The sequence below is a fragment of the Miscanthus floridulus genome, chromosome 5, assembly GCF_019320115.1.
Source record: "Miscanthus floridulus cultivar M001 chromosome 5, ASM1932011v1, whole genome shotgun sequence".
In the NCBI taxonomy this organism is placed as follows: Eukaryota; Viridiplantae; Streptophyta; class Magnoliopsida; order Poales; family Poaceae; genus Miscanthus; species Miscanthus floridulus.
The window spans coordinates 110,491,555-110,509,607 of NC_089584.1; the positions used below are offsets into that span (position 1 = coordinate 110,491,555).

General features: G+C 42.0%; 1 protein-coding gene across 1 annotated transcript; it reads left to right on the forward strand.

Annotated features, from left to right (window-relative positions):
- Positions 1 to 277: 277 nt before the first annotated feature.
- Positions 278 to 887, forward strand: LOC136455113 (uncharacterized). Its single transcript, XM_066455266.1, has 2 exons — positions 278 to 523; positions 582 to 887. Exons 1-2 carry the CDS (start codon positions 278 to 280, stop codon positions 885 to 887), a joined length of 552 nt encoding a protein of 183 aa, XP_066311363.1.
- Positions 888 to 18,053: the final 17,166 nt, after the last annotated feature.

Sequence of the window (18,053 nt, forward strand, 5' to 3'; positions counted from 1 at the left end):
TGGTGGCTCCAAAAAGTGGGAGCAGAAGAAGAAGGCCGAGGTGGAAGCTGATGACACTAGAGAGAAGGATGATGGTTTTCCATCACTGGATGGCTGCCTCATGATCTTTGGTGAGCCAGAGGCATACGGCTCCAAGCACTGATAGAAGCTCACACACCAAGAGGTCTACGAGGCCAAGCCCACCATGCCTATTTTCCTCAAATGGTCAGGGTCTCCCATAACCTTTGACCGATCTAATCACCTAGATAGCGTCCCACACCTAGGTAGGTACCCGCTCATGGTCAACCCTATTGTCAGCACAAAGAGGCTCACCAAGGTACTAATGGACGGGGGCAGCGGCCTCAACATCATTTATGCTAAGACTCTTGATGCCATGGGCATTGACCGATCGCGCATCCGACCAAACAGGCCACCTTTCCACGGCATCGTGCTAGGAAAGCAGGCCATACCGATTGGGCAGATCGACCTACCCGTCACCTTTGGGAATCCATCCAACTATAGGATAGAGACCCTCACCTTTGAGGTAGTCGGGTTCCCCCCTGGTCTACCACGCCATTTTGGGGCGACCATGTTATGCAAAGTTCATGGTCATCCCCAACTACACCTACCTCAAGCTCAAGATGTCAGGCCCATGTAGGGTCATCACCGTCGGCATTTCCTTCCAGAGGGCCTATGAATGCGAGGTCAAGAGCTGTGAGCTCACTTCGGCAACCCTAGCTTCCGAGGAACTCATAGCCATCGAGAAGGACATCACCAAAGGAGCGCTCGACATGAAGTTTGTGGCTAGATCCTTTGAGCCTGCAGAGAACGTCAAGGAGGTCCTCGTCGACCCCAACAACTCCACCGACAAGACGGTGCACATTGGCACTGCCCTCTCCCCCAAGTAGGAAGGTGCGCTCGTCCACTTTCTCCGCACCAATCAAGACATATTTGCATGGAAACCTTGGATATGCCAGGAATTCCAAGGGAAGTCACCGAGCATGCCTTGAAGATCTAGCTAGGCTCCAAGCTAGTCAAACAATGCCTTCGCTGCTTCAATGAGGAGAAGTGGACGCTCATCGGTGAAGAAATCACTAAGCTCTTGGTGACCGGTTTTATCAAGGAAGTATACCACCCAGAGTGGTTATCCAATCTCATTCTTATAAAAAAGAAAAGGGGGAAATGGAGAATATGTGTTGACTACACGGGCCTCAATAAGGCATGCCCGAAGGATTTGTTTCCTTTGCCACTGTTTACACCAAAATTTGGTAAGCTTATCCTAGAAAGGAAGAGATCAGCCGATGATGTCAAAAGCAAGAAAGTCTCCTAATTAAGAGATATTTAATATATTTAAGAGAGACATAATGTCTAGGTGCATATTAGGATGATAGAAACAGGGACACGTATCAAACAAGGAAGCTTCATCAGTAAAAACTCTACATAAGGAAAGTTAGAGTCCATGTATCTATATTTCTTTTTGGTATCTAGTCATGTTCATTTAGGACTCTTATTAGCCTAGGGTATAAATATAAACCCCCGGCTATTGTAACAAGACACAATCAATCAAATACAAGTTACTTAATTTTTTGGCTCCGGCCACCCCTTAGGAGTAGGAGTAGAGTAGATCTCGATGAGTTCTTCAACAAGTATGGCTGCATCTATCCGGTCAACCTCCACTGCTTGTCTGTAAGTACTATCATGGCTTATACCTCTGTTCGTACGACTGCATCAATCTGGTCGACCTCTACTGTGACTCTGGTATAAGTTAGTTATCAACTCTTGTCTAGTTCAAGTACAGCTGCATTGATCCGGTCAACCTCCACTGCTCGAACTAGATTAAGGTCAAGTTATCGGCTCTATCTAAGGGTGGTGTTCCTTCGGATAGATTCATTAATTTACCGATATTGCTTATTGCTTCCATTATCTATTTAATTATAGCAATATCACTTCGCTTGATTGGGATTGATCTAGATCAGCCTTATATCCTTTTTAACCCATCGTTTGTTAATCTAAACTGATCTAATCTGCACTTTAAACGATGAGTTATGTTTTATCGACTGTTTTACATCAATCTTGATCATGCATAGCGTGCGGTTAAGGCATGTTTATTCTTGAGTAGATCTATTGGCTAGCGAAAACTATTCCATGGCCCGTTATCATGGCCTGTGTGATTCTGCCTCACACCCCACTATTAGCACCGTGGAGTGGGGATCATTATTTGGTAGATCTATTCCTAAGAGGGCATGACCTTAACTGTGCGCTATGCCTGAATCGGCTGTTTTAGCCGATATCGAGCGCTTTCACGAATAGTTCGCATCACAAGATCATTGAAGTAGCGATAGGTTGAAAGATGTGTTAGCCCCATGATCTTATTATTGTATTACGACCTGCATGATTTTGCCTCATGCCCCACTGGTCAGAGCGATAGATGAGATCTAATTTGTTCATTAGATTTATTTCTATTAAATGGTTGAATGATGATGAACTGTTTCTTTCATAAAAAGGGGTTCGGTTACTTACAGTCATTGGCTTAGCATGAACTAATTATTGTTATATCTTATTGGCATTGACTACCATTTGTTTAAACAATGATATTCATCCAGAGTGATAACCGATTCTTCTTACACAACCCCATGAGCTTTAATCGATTTATTCTTATGAATATGCTGGAATTGACTATTTAGTCGATCTCCTTTCATATTGGCTCTCAGAGCCACACATTCAGGACTGTCTGGCAATACCGGCACGTTCCGCCCTTAATTACTAATAAACTTTTTCTCCTTGTCAATTGTAGGGTCAAATTGACTGGCATGTCTCAGGAGGAGTGTGTAGGATCGACCATCCCTATGCTGAAGCTCGACTGATCCTTAGCTCCATCGAGCGGACCCTTCTGGCTTGCTACGTGTGTCCTCGGCATGGGATGAAATTCCGTGTCGACACATGTTTCTGGCATGCTCGGTGGGACCCCACAATCATCATGGCGGTTTACAACAACAACGACATCCTTATGTTGCATTATGAAGATCTACCTAATGGGGATAAGGGCATGATCAGCAAAGCTATAGAAGAGTTTTAGAATAAGTGTTTATTGTCCTACACCAAAACACATGACAACATAATTATTCAAAAATTTCCACTACCAAGAGTTCTACTACATGGACAGACAGATACAACTGAAGATAAAGACAGGCATTTCTTTAAGGAAATTGTAGACAAATCTGTTCATGATGTCATATCAAGCCATAATGAAGCTTTATTGGACATATTCCACAATGCCATGAGAGAGGCGATTAATGGGTTTCCAGTTGGTCAAGGTGGGCCGGCTTATTACAACATTCTAGATCCGTCGACCTAAGGGACTAATCAAGTTGGTACTAGCCATCAAGATGCAGCACGAGCTGGTAATGGTGATGTCCAAGCAGTTTAGGGTTCATCTAAACAAACTCGAGGAACTACTACAAATCAGATACAGTATAATCCTGGACCATCAGTATAGCATGTGCAATAGTCGGTGGGGCAAAGTCAGAACCAGGTGATCAATTTTGGCACATTAGGTCACATACCGTTGTTGGCTCAAAAAATAGCACCATTAATTCAAAGGATCCATAGAGATATAGATCCTTATGTCTACAATCAGAGACTTCAAGCAGCAAGCCAGCAAAGGACCCAATAGATCGACTTTCCATAAGGCTATCACTATGGCATAGATTATAACACCCTTCACATAATGCCAAATCTAGGATATCAAGGCATGCTGGATTTCAATCCATAGATGGGTCAGCAGGTGTAGAGGAATCCAAATCTGCAAGCTGATGAATTATTACCGAGGGTGACCGAGATGATGAAAAATCAATTTGGTCTAAAGCCAAAAGTGCTGACCTTTTCATACAAACGCCCATATCTAGAATGGTATGATTTGGTCGCTCTTCCCACAAATTATAGGCTCCTGGAGTTTGCTAAGTTCACTGGCTAGGACAGTACAAGCAGATAGAACATGTCAGTCGGTATCTTACACAATTGAGCGAAACATTAGTTGAGGATGCCCATTGAGTTTATTTCTTCTCTCTGTCCCTATTAGGGCCAGCCTTCACTTGGTTTTCATCATTGCTAGTCAATTCCATTGCCAATTGGGCTTACCTAGAGAAGAAGTTTCATACATATTTTTACACTGGGACTGAGGAAAAGAAGATAACCAATTTGACAACTATAAGGCAGAAAACTAATAAATCAGGCACTGAGTTTCTTTAGAGGTTTCGAGAAATGAGGAACTTATGCTTCTCCTTAAACTTGGCTGATGATCAACTAACTGCTTTAGCTGTTCAAGGAATGCTGCCAATATGGAAGGAAAAGCTGTTAGGATAAGAATTTGACAACTTGGGTCAATTGGCTCAACGAGTGGCAGCGCTCAATAGTCAATTCTAGAGTATGCACAGAGATACCCAATTTCAGAAAAGTACCATAGTAGCTTAAGCTTATGATCCATACTCAGTTGATGATGGCTATAAAGATGAAGAAGAAGAGGTTGCTGCGGCTGAATGGAATTGGGGCAAGAAAACAGTAATGGTGCCAAATCCTTGGGGAAGAGGAGTCAAGGAGAGCTATGACTTTGATGTCACCAAATCAGACACGCTCATCGATTTCTTACTTGAGAAGGGGCAGATCAAGTTGCCCGATGGTCATGTCATATTGCCCCCTGATCAGTTAAAGAATAAGAAGTTCTGCAAGTTCCATAATGCTACTTCTCATTCCACCAACGAATGCAGAATTTTCCGACAGCATATACAGAGGGCTATCCAGCAGGGGAGGCTCAAATTTGATACGCCTCAGAAAATAAAAGTTGATGATAATCCTTTCCCAGGAGATCAAAACATGGTTGATGCTGGGCTACTCAAAGGAAAGACTAAGGTTCTAACATCAACCAAATCAAAAGAAGCTAGAACAGTCGATCTCAAGATGCAAATATCGGCTGATGAGTATAGAGAGATTAGAAGACATCGTGCCGAGCAAAAGAGCCAATACGAGTAGGGGGAGACGTCAAAAGCAGGGACGACAAACCATGAGTTACATCTCAGATTCTGTTGAATAAGTGGTAGCAACTGAAGGAAATTGATTATCAGCGTTGGTTAAAGGATCAAGAATACCAGCGTCAACTAGAAAGAGAGGGGTATGAAAGGAAACAAGCCGAATCACATTGGAATTGACCTTTCTTTAGACATTGCTGGAATGAAGGTTTAAAGTTGCCTACTAGACACGACTGTCCAGAATGTAGCAATCAATATTGGGAGTTTAGGTAGCCTCAAACCAACCGCCGGTCTATCCATGCTCAAGATGCATATCATCATAATAACATGGATCGGTGCTTAAAAAAATAAAAGTTTTCATAATCGGCTAGGAAAAAGAGTTGTTGACTAGGACTGAGCTGATTATAAAGAAGAAGGCAACGAAAGAAAATATGTTTGACAGGAAGGCCAGTGGTGTCTAGGAGGTTTAACAAGAAGCCAGAAGAGAAGGGTGCAACGCCTAAGGAATAAAGAGATGGAACGGGCTCAGGCATCTGGTAAACCTCAAGTATGGCATACTAAGCAAACAGCCGATAGAAAGTAACCATCGGCTAATATCCAAATGGCTTTTCTGTTGCAATCAGAATTCAGAGCTCCAGCAGATTAAGAACTTTATTCGGATTTCAATGAATAGGAGTATGAGGAGATAGTTGCCAAGTTAACGGTTGTACAACAAGCAATATTTGACAAACCAGTCAAACATCGGCACTTAAAAGCTTTATATATGAAAGGTCTTATTGATGGGAAGCCCATGAACAAGATGTTGGTGGACGGAGGTGCTTCTGTCAATCTTATGACTTACACCACTTTTCGTAAGCTTGCCAAAGGACCAAGAGATCTGATGGAGACTGACATAATGCTTAAGGACTTCAGAGGTAATACGTCTAAGAGCCCGGGGGGCAATAAACATCGAACTAACAATCGGGTGCAAGACTCTGCTAACCACATTCTTTATCATTGATGGAAAAGGGTCGTACAGTTTGCTTCTCGGTCGCGATTGGATTCATGCGAACTGCTATATACCATCGACCATGCATCAATGTTTGATTCAATGGCATGGAGATGATGTCGAACTGGTTCACGCTAATGAGTCCATGAACATCGCAACAACCGATCCAGTCTTTTGGGAACTAGGAGATTTCGAATGTTTTTCTAGCAAGTCATGGGAAGGAGGCTTCATTAAGATCAGCAATGTGTAACACCCTAGGTGTTAGCCTTGCATAAATTGACTTGCATTGCATGAGCATGAGCATGAGCATGAGCATGAGCATCAAGCATTCATATTTAAGCTTTTACAATTGAAACATTTGATTGAAACATATGCAACATTGCTTGTTATTTTATGTTTCTTTGTATATATGCATATGATCATGAGTGAATACATGTAAATGGTTGATGTGAGTCACTAAAACATATTAGCTACACTTAGGTTAACAAATTGAACCTTGTTCATGAAAGTCACCTTTCATGATCAAGCACTTAAGTAATGTTATATGTGTTGACCTAGATAGCCCTATGTGTGACCAAGGCATGAAATGAGTGTGTGACCTTACAAATAGCTTAAACATGTTTAGAAGATCATGATGAACAACTTTGGTATTCATGGTTAGGGGTAAATTGGTCACTAAGCCATAGTTGAGTGTATACCATCATTTAAATGTAGCATGTTTGACCAAGTTTGAACTATGTGATAGAGACCTTACATGGAGGTGGTCACTAAAGCAAAGTTGTAGTATTTGGAAAGAGGAACAACTTTTATTTTTGGGTCATTGACTGGTTTAGCCCTAACATGCTTGAATTAGGCTCACAAAAATCATCAAGTCACTATTTTCAACACTTAGCGAAATATTATGTCTTATGCTCTGACAGTGCTGACACGCGTCACTTTGAGATGATATAACTTGAGTTTGGTTGAGATTCAAGGCTTGAGTTCTAAACAAGTTTTGGAGCTGGTATGTAGGGCTACGACTTTGGTATAGATTATGTGCGCTAATTCATCACGGATTCGAAGGTCGAGCTTCATGAAATCGTGCTGTTAGGTGTTTGATCGGGCACTGACGAACCGAATCGCCCATTCTTTGGTGGCCGACCGTCGTAGAGCTTGCGTGCCACATGGACGTAAGGATGGCCGTGCATCACCGATTCCCTACCCAGCACAGCCACAACGGGCCAGAGCGCACTACAACAAGCCCCGCGCTTGCCCACACTGCCCCACGCTCCCATTTTCATTTCTGGCTTTCTCCTTCGCTTCAGCGTAGCCATCGCAGTAGCCACCGTCGCCATTGTCGTCACAGCTGCTTCGCCGAGCTCGCCTATGCTCACCGTCGCCCTAGTTCCCAATTGGTCATGTTCGCAGCTCCGCCTCACCCTTCTCCACCATTTCCTCCTTGCAGCACCCACAATCGTGCCTTAGGTAAGATGCCGTTCGTGTTGCGCCACCATGGGTGCGTCACCACCAGAGCTCCACCGTGCCACGGTGCATGTGGCCTAGCTCAACCGTAGCATCTACTACATCGTAGTCACCTCCTTAAGCTCTGTTGGACCTCCCCTTGGACTAGGAAACCATCGCTTTGCTAGGACTTGGCCGGAGTTGGCCGACGTACCGCTGCGCCATCGCCGCCGCCCGCCATGGTTGTCGGTGAGGTGCTTCTGTGCTTCTTCCGGCCATGCAAAGACCACCACCGGATGCGGACAGATGAGTAGATCGAGTAGGTGTAGTCGCTACCGCCGGCGAGCTCACCGTCGGCGAGAAACCACCGGCCGGATGTCTCCTCTATTTTTGCTGTCACTGACATGCGGGCTCGTCTGAAGCGCGGACCCCGCCTATCAGCGGCACATTTTCAAAAGACAGATCATTTATTTTTAGTTTTGTGTGCAACTTTGAAAATTTATAATTTGAGCTATAGAGATCCAAAATTTGTGAACCAAATTTTGTAGTGTTTCTTAGGAAGTGTAGTATTTATAAAAAATATGATATTAGCATTTGTAGTAGAATTTCTGGAAGATTTAAATTGAAACTTTAAATGTGTTTTTAAATGTATGTAAACTTGTTTATTTTATATCTAGAGTTCCTGTGCTCCAAAAATTATGAAATTTATGTGGTGATATGTTTTTGACAGGTATAAGCTCTGGTAAAAAAATTGAGGGTCAGTGCATGTATAGATTTGTAGTTATAGATTTTCCTTTTATAATTAGGTAATCCTTGTATGAATTTTTATAAATTAGTTATGAATCCAATATTCATGAAATTTGTTGGAGGTTGTCCTAGTACCATATGGATGCTAAGAAAAATATAAAATCTATTGCTTGACACTTTTCACTAGGGATTTTCTATTTATGCTATTTTAAGCCTTTATGCCTTGTCATTTTTGTGTAGGGTGTTTTACTTGCTAAAATGGAATGAAACTTTTATAGTAGTCTATTGGTAGCATTAGTAAACCACTGTAAAGTTTTGAGAATTTATGATGCACATTTGGTATATGTTTATTATTTACCCTAATTACTTAATTAAAATAAGAAAGGCATTGAAATAATTAGATTGTGATTAAGCATGATGTTTTCTATGGTTCTTATGATGCATAGTAACTGTTGATGTCAGTGGTAAAATTTAGAAGCCAATGATTGTATACAAATGACTAATTATCGCTTTATCATTCGAATACAAGACTACATGTATAGTTTTGATCGCATAGATGATTTCATATAGATAATGGTCTCTACAGTAAAACTTGTTAATAAGAAAGTTGTAGATAACTTGCTAATCTACCTGGTGTTAAATTTTCATAGTTATAGGACTTAGGATTTTCGAGTTCTAGCTATTGCAAGTTTGCTGTCCGAAAGGTTTACTTTCTAGATAGATTTGATTGAGTGATTTGTTTGCCCAATTTAGCTCCTGAATCACAGTGAGAGTATTAAAGGAAAGTTGTAGATAAATTTATAAGCTTTCAAGAAAGTCCAAGATCACCACATTTGGATAAGTAGAACTTCAGTTATGAGTAAAACAAGTAGCTGCTATTTTGTAGTGTAGTAAATGAATTGTTGAAGTGTTTGATTTAGTAATTAAGAAGAGATATGCACATACTCAGTAAAATGTGAAACACTTGTTATTACTTTAACAACATGCTAGTTAAGAATACTTACAAGAATGCATTCTTCATATAGCATCATACTATACTTGTCAGCATGTATGCATTCGCAATATCTTATGCCATATTCATGCATCTAGGATCGACGGAAGAGATAACGTTGCTGGAGTTCGACGAAGGAGAGGAAGGGGACCAGCAAGAGATTCCTCAAGCCACAGCTCCTGAAGGCGAGGAGCAGAACCTAGAAGAGCTTCAGAGTGCCCTGATCACCGCCCCACTTCCTTTCTGAAAGGCAAGCCCCGGAGCATTCTAAGTCTCCCAGTATTTTACAAAATATTACTCAAGTCCTTATGATTGATGCATTAGGTTATAAGAGTTGATTGGAACCACTTGATGCATATAAATTCCTTGTCCAGATATATACACCTTTAACCCTGTGTAGGTCCAGGATCGAATATATGCTTAGCCATGCTTAGACCGGTAGAAGTCGGGTGATTTCCTGTCACCTGCGAGATATAGGTGGATACCGAAGCACGGTTGGCTATATTTGCTATCGTGGAAAAGAACCATGGGGTAATATAAATCGAAGGCTAGGCGGAGTCTATGTGTAGGTTGACTCATGTGATTCCGTCTGTGCCGATCAAGGACCGATACCATTGTTGGAACTTCTGACAAGATTGAACGCATGCCTATCACTTAGCTGGCCGGATAACTCATTCTGACCGCGAAGCCAAGTAGCTCAACTCTAGGCTAGGCCCCTATTCTGTTGTGCACTCCTTGCAGGGAGCCAGACTGAGCCCAAGGGCAGGCTAGGCCTAACATCCTGGCATTTGGTGTCCCCGATTGTGCGGCGCGGTACGAACCCACGAAATGTGGACCTAAGTTGTACCAAAGGTGACCTAAGGTGACCGTTGATCGGGTCTGCCTGGGTTTGTGTTAGGAATAAATTCCCAGCTGGTTGAAAATGATTCGAATCACCGTCTCTCCTGGATAGTGAGAAACTTGGCTAGCTCCAGCATCGTAGTAACTGTATTATGGAACATGATGGTTCGAATGAACATGAATTTACAATACCGGCTATGGTTACTAGTGTATGCTCTTAAAATGATATACCACATGTTTGGCACAGGATAGTTGCTAATTTAGAGATGGATAGTCATAATTAACTTGATAACAACATTATAATTGTATAACTGAGTTAATCGCCTTTTTATGCAAAATATTGTCAAGCTACATCCACTTATATAGCCTTGCATGATCCTTGGAGTCATTTTATTTCTAGTTTATGATGGGTAAGTCTAGCTGAGTACTTTCTCATACTCAGGGTTTAATTTCCCATTATTATAGATGGCACTGTGTATCATGGTTATTGCAAGAGTTGCTTCTATCCTGCTGTGGATGAGGAGTAAGCCTTGGGCAGGCTTCTTTATTAACCCCTCTACATTGCTTTTGTGGACTATGATCGTATGTCGGCACTGTATTAAACTATGTTAGGAAACTTTACTTTCAAACTTAATTTGCTTCCGCTTTTATCCATTAAACTTGGTTTATAATAACTTTGTTTCATACTCTGATGATAGAAATGTATCTGTGAACTTTATGTAATATGTGATATGTATGTTGAATCATGTACTGATCTTGGTTGTTGTAAATCGTTTATCGAGACCCATCGTGGTACTCGACTGGACTATCGGGTTTATATGGGTTCAAGTATGATAGTGCGACCGCTTGTGGGCTGCCATTGTACTTGTACTCTTATAAATTGGTCGGTTCTGCGACAGCTGGCATCAGAGCAAGATTCAACGTTAATTGTCACATGTGTATTTAAAACAAAAGTTTTTATTTTCCAAAACCCTTTCTAGCAACTGATAGCTATATAAATAGGTATTTGAAATCTAAAGTGTGCCAGTGATCACTTTCCTTATGCCCAAATTAAGGACTATTAGGTGGCTATTTAAGTACTAACATGGGGGTTTTACTTTCAGTCGTCCATACGGCGTGCTATTGTATGGATGCCATTTATTTGAATGGTAATGTATGGATCAAATGCCTCTACGCCAAGGTAAGTTGATGAGTGGTATGACTGCAAGATGTGAGCGTGCGGTCGGAGGAGAGTTAGCTTTGGTACGGCTATGTATGCATGCTTGCATGTGTATATGGTGCGTATTTAATTGTGGGTATAAACTGTTATCGGGTAGCTTTGATACGGAAGTATGTGTATGGGTATACATATATGGAAGTATTTAGATTTACATTCTGCATATTTAATTATGGGTTTGGGTCTGAAATGAAACTCTTATGCAGGTACACTAACAACGAAACATGTAGCTCGACTAGTTACGCTATATATGAGAGAACGTATGTATGCCACCAGTATATGTCGTTAGAAATAATTTTTCCCTAAGTTTGTGAGGACGTACGGAACGAGCATGCATCATGATAATTATCATTCAAATAATTACATTGTTCCTCCCCTTATAAATTTCTTACTCGGTTATGTAACTCTTATCCATTATGGCCTTATCTCACACAAAGTTGTACATGTTGATGGTATAGATGGCAGCACCAGCTGGATGTGAGAATTTCCTGATGGTTTTCGGAATGCCTACCCTACTGTGGAGAGTTTTGCACTTTGCGGGGTACCATGAACCGCCCCTTTATCATTGGAATGAAGAGTACTTGGAGGGACAACCATGGTACGAGGTGTGGCTAACTATACCAGCCCACACACAACCGCCCTTCTGGCAGGAGTGGAAGGCAGAATCAGAAGGGAAAACTCCTTGGGAGGCTGCCCAAGTTGTGGCCTTTGAGGTTTTGAGTCAAATCTACCAGCAGCATGGAGATGCACTTACTGGCAGTGCAGTGAGTATGTTTCCTTGGGTGGACCCGTCCACAACAATATGGGAACAACGCAACCAAAATGCATTGATCCGAGATCGGATGAGCGAGCAAACAGCTCTAGTCCAGCTATGAGTGCCATGTTTGCGGTGATGAAGATGTTTTGTGCACGCCTAGGACACCAGGGATTTCTGGCAGGAATCATACACCACTTGCATGGACAAACTCATGAGAGCTGAAGCCGCACAGCATAAGCTCAAGAAGTGTGTGCGCAAGCAAAAGAAAGCCACAAGTAAAGCTCGATGGGAATCTGACCAAGCCTATGCAGCTTTGGGCACTCTCCATGCCCAAATGGAGCAAGTGGATCAGCAGAGAGCAGCAGCCCAAGAAGCAAGAGCTAATGATCAAGCATTGCTTGCAGGACTACGGGAGCAGTTGGAGACCGCCCGTGCTGAGGTGTCCACAGCTAGACGCTAGCGAGATGCAGTAGAAAACCGATGTCGCTACAATAAGGATAGAACGAGATAGGCACCACGAACATGAGTAACGCCTAGGACCTGTGCCGAAAGGGGCTTACGTCAGTAGCTTGCATAGGCTCAACTTCAAGTGATGAACCTTCAGCATGAAGTGCACTATTTGAACAACCAGCTGAACCAATCCTTGATGGGGAAGAAGATGGTCCAAATATGGAAGAAGATGAAGATGAGGATGAGGAAGAGGAAGAGGTGGAGCCTGAGGAAGGAGATGATCCTATCTCTGACCTCGATAGTGATCATGATGAGGATTAGATCGCTTAGTACTTAGTAGAAGTGCTTAATGTATCATCATTGGTTATGTAATGGACCTGTAGTTTGAATTTGGTGTTGGGACTTGGACTATCATGTAATATTGTTATTTGCATGACTATCGCACGTTTGGTTATACGCTAATGCAAATTCCAGTTGATTTATCAGAGATCATGATTTGAATATTAACGTGCTATGAGTCCGATAAGTGATCGAATTGGTGGTGTCATAGTTGTGAGAATGAATTATTATGCCTCTATTTTTATTATATGAATTTGAGATTGTCTCCAGTAATTTCAGTTTGGCATGATTATAAATTCATCTGCAAACTTTTGACATCAACCAATAATCGCTTATTGTTGCAACTTCGTAGATGACTCGCACCCGTGCAGGAGCTAGTAGCAGCCATGATGGCAACGACTGGTGACTTACCACCACCGCCACCGCCGTCTGCTCAGGAGTTCTTTGCCCAATTCTTGGGAAGCCAAAGGACAATGGAGGAAGCTCTGCGCCTCATCGCATAGAACACCGCTCGTGGCCACCCACAGCAACAAGGGCCCGAGCCAAATTAGCACAGTACCTTCAAGGAATTTCTAGATACAAAGCCTCCTATCTTCAAGGTGGTAGAGGAACCACTACAGGCGGACGAGTGGCTCAACACCATTGAGCAGAAGTTTCGTCTGCTAAGAGTCACCGAGCACCTGAAGGCTGAGTATGCATCCCACCAGTTGCAGGGACCAGCAGGGATCTGGTGGACACATTTCTTGTCCTCTCTACCTGCTAATGCACGAGTAACATGGGACAGTTCAAGTTGGCTTTTCAGGGACATCACATTCCCCCTAGGCCTAATGCGCATGAAAGCGGCTGAATTTATGAGGCTCACTAAGGGACAAAGACCCTCACAGAATATATGCACGCATTCAATAACCTATCCAGGTATGCTCTAGGTTTTCGTGGATACCGAGGAGAAGAAGATAGAGAGCTTCAAGCAGGGTCTAGGCACCAAACTGATGAAGACCATGGCCAATTCCAAGTGCACCACTTACAATGAGTTTATTAGTGATGCTTTGACCTAGGAAAACCACAATAACATGCATGCGGCCGCTAAGGGTCGCAAGAGGGCATTCGAGGTAGGTGCCTCCGGATCTTCATAGTCTAGAGCTCCTATAACAGCTAGGCCACAGTTCCGTCCACCTGCACCCAAGTTTAGGCCTCCACCACCAAAAGCTCAGAACAGCAGGCCTCAGAAAGCGTTCCGTAAGGCATTCACTATTGCCTTACCTAAAGGAAATGGCAGTCAGGGAAGCTCCACAGGACCTAGGAGTAATCAACCCTGTTTTAACTGCAATCAAGTGGGGCATTGGGCCAAGGAATGCCCCCACCCAAAGAAGAATGGCAATCAGAATCAGAACAATCAGAGGCAGGCAAACACAAGGGCACGTCTGGGATACGTGCACTATACCACTGTTGAGGAAGTGCCCGCTGGAGAAGTTGTCACGGCTGGTATGTTTCTTATCAACAAGCATCCCGCTATTGTTTTATTTGATTCAGGAGCTTCTCATTCATTTATGAGTCAAGCATTTGCATCTAGACATGATCAGAAAATAATTGAAGTAAGCAAGGGTGGTTATAATATAAGCTCAGCGGGGGCTACTATTTCTACAAATAAGATAGTCAAAAACGTGCTCATCTCTATATTAGAGAGGGAGTATACAACGGATTTGATAATATTGCCCGGGTTATCAATAAGTGTAATCTAAGGCATGAATTGGATGAAGGATCATGGTGTTCTCATTGACACTAGCACTCGTACTATTATGTTGAGAGAACCCAAGGGAGGGAATGCTTTTCTAGTACCACTCTCCTAAAATTTTGAACTCCAATATTTAGCTTGTGCTATCCAAACCATTACCCTTTGTGATATCCCCATGGTTTGTGAGTTTTCAGATGTATTTCCTAGAGGAGTTACTAGGTTTACCACCTGATAGGGATGTGGAATTTAAGAATTGAATTAGTGCCAGGTACGACACCTATCTCAAGAAGGCCTGTATAGAATGCCACCAAATGAGTTAGCAGAACTTAAGATTCAGTTACAGGATCTGTTGGACAAGGGTCTTATTCAACCTAGTTTCATCTCCATGGGGCTGTCCAGCATTGTTTGTGAAAAAGAAGGACAAGTCACTAAGAATGTGTGTAGATTACAGACCACTCAATGCTGTAACCATCAAGAACAAGTACCCGTTGCCTCGCATCGACATCTTGTTTGATCAGTTGGCAAAAGCAAAGGTATTCTCCAAGATTGACTTGAGATTAGGCTATCATCAGATAAAGATCAGGCCAGAGGACATACCTAAAACTGCTTTCTCTACTAGGTACGGCTTATATGAGTATTTGGTTATGTCTTTCGGACTAACAAATGCTCCTGCCTACTTCATGTACCTGATGAATTCGGTATTCATGCCCGAGCTTGACAAGTTCGTGGTCGTGTTTATCGATGATATATTGATTTATTCAGAAAATGAGGCTAGATCATGAAGAGCATCTGAGGATTGTTCTATCTAGATTGAGGGAGCATAAGCTATATGCGAAATTTAGCAAGTGTGAATTTTGGTTGAGCAAAGTACCTTTCTTAGGTCATATCTTATCAAATGATGGAATCTCTGTAGACCCATCAAAAGTACAAGAGGTCATGGATTGGAAGGCCCCAACTTTGGTTCATGAAGTTCGGAGTTTTCTAGGGTTAGCAGGATATTATCGTCGTTTCATTCTAGATTTCTCAAAGATAGCTAAGCCCATGACTAGGCTACTTTAGAAAGATGAAAAGTTCAATTGGACACCAGAGTGTGAAGCAGCTTTTCACACCCTCAGAACTCTATTAACTACAGCGCCTGTCTTAGCACAACCCGACATTGAGAAGCCTTTTGATGTATTTTGTGATGCATCAGGTATAGGTTTGGGGTGTGTGCTTATGCAAGAAGGGAGAGTTATTGCATATGCTTCTCGGCAGTTGAGAAAACATGAAGTCAACTACCCCATACATGATTTAGAACTTGCAGTAGTTGTTCAATGCATTAAAGATATGGAGACATTACTTGTTGGGCAATGTATGTCATATATATACTAACCACAAAAGTCTCAAGTATATCTTTACCCAACCTAGAGCTGAACATGAGACAGCGAAGATGGCTAGAGCTGATTAAGGACTACAATTTGGAAGTGCATTACCATCCGGGGAAAGCCAATGTAGTAGCCGATGCACTCAGTCAGAAATCTCATTGTAACACTGTGGAAGCATTGTTAGAAGATGGCTTTAATTTGTTACATCCTATTGTACTGCACAATATCACTATCAGTTGTTCACTTGAGAGCAAAATCATAGAGCTACAGCAGACAGATGTAGGTATAAGTCACATCAAGAGAAAAATGCAAGAGCAAGAAACCAAACATTTCAGATTAGATGAAAAGGGTGTACTATGGTTTGAGGACCGACTTGTGGTACCGAAAGACCGTGAGCTTAGAAATCAAATTTTAGATGAAGCTCATTCGTCCAAATTGTCTATCCATCCGGGTAGTAGTAAGATGTACAAGATTTGAAAACCCGTTTTTGGTGGACTAAGATGAAGAAAGAGATCACAGCCTATGTCGCTAGGTGCGACAACTGCAGCAGAGTAAAAGTTGTTCATATGAAATCTACCGGATTACTCCAGCCATTACCTATTCTAGGTTGGAAATGGGAAGAAATCAGTATGGACTTTATCACAGGCCTTCCAATGACACCGCAAGGTCACGATTCAATATGGGTTATTGTAGATCGTCTCACCAAGTCAGCACATTTTATACTCGGTTCACACAACATATCACGTGGGGAAGTACGCTGAGTTGTACATTTCTCAGATTGTGAGACTACATGGAGTACCTAGGACCATAATCGTCAGATCGAGGACCACAGTTTATAGCTCATTTCTGGGAACACTTACACCAGGCTTTGGGAACTAAGCTAATCAGAAGTTCTGCATACCACCCACAGACTTCGGACAGACAGAGCGAGTGAACCAAATCTTAGAAGATTTGCTAAGAGCTTGTGTTATATCTTCCAAGGGTTCGTGGGAGAAATGGTTACCTTTAGCTGAGTTCTCCTACAACAATAGTTATCAAGCAAGCATCAAGATGGCTCCGTTTGAAGCCTTGTATGGTAGAAAATGTAGAACTCCGTTGAATTGGATTGAACCAGGTGAAAGGAGATACTTTGGTATTGACTTTGTCAATGAAGCTAAAGAGCAAGTGCATATTATCCAACAGCATATGAAGGTAGCTCAATCGAGACAAAAGAGTTATGCTGATAAAAGAAGAAGACCATTGACTTTTGAAGTGGGTGACTATGTATACTTGAAAGTATCACCCATGAAAGGGGTGAAGAGATTTGGAATGAAAAAGAAGCTTGCACCTAGATATGTGGGGCCATACCAGATTATGGAACGGAAAGGAAATGTTGCTTATAAGTTACAACTTCCACCAGAGATGAGTGCAATATTTGATGTCTTCCATGTTTCTCAATTGAAGAAATGTCTTCGTGTACCTGAAGAAGCTATTGCACCCACCAACATGAAACTTCAATCGGATTTGACCTATGAAGAAAAACCAATCCGAGTGTTAGAAGAGATGGACAGAGTAACCCGGAGTAAGATCATTAAGTTCTATAAGGTGGTGTGGAACAATCACAGTGAACAAGATGCTACATGGGAACGAGAGGATTATTTACGAGAGGTTTATCCCGCCTTTTTCCAAGAATGGTAGGTCTTGCAAATCTCGGGACGAGATTTTTATAAGGGGGAGGGGCTGTAACACCCTAGGTGTTAGCCTTGCATAAATTGACTTGCATTGCATGAGCATGAGCATCAAGCATTCATATTTAAGCTTTTACAATTGAAACATTTGATTGAAACATATGCAACATTGCTTGTTATTTTATGTTTCTTTGTATATATGCATATGATCATGAGTGAATACATGTAAATGGTTGATGTGAGTCACTAAAACATATTAGCTACACTTAGGTTAACAAATGGAACCTTGTTCATGAAAGTCACCTTTCATGATCAAGCACTTAAGTGATGTTATGTGTTGACCTAGATAGCCCTATGTGTGACCAAGGCATGAAATGAGTGTGTGACCTTACAAATAGCTTAAACATGTTTAGAAGATCATGATGAACAACTTTGGTATTCATGGTTAGGGGTAAATTGGTCACTAAGCCATAGTTGAGTGTATACCATCATTTGAATGTAGCATGTTTGACCAAGTTTGAA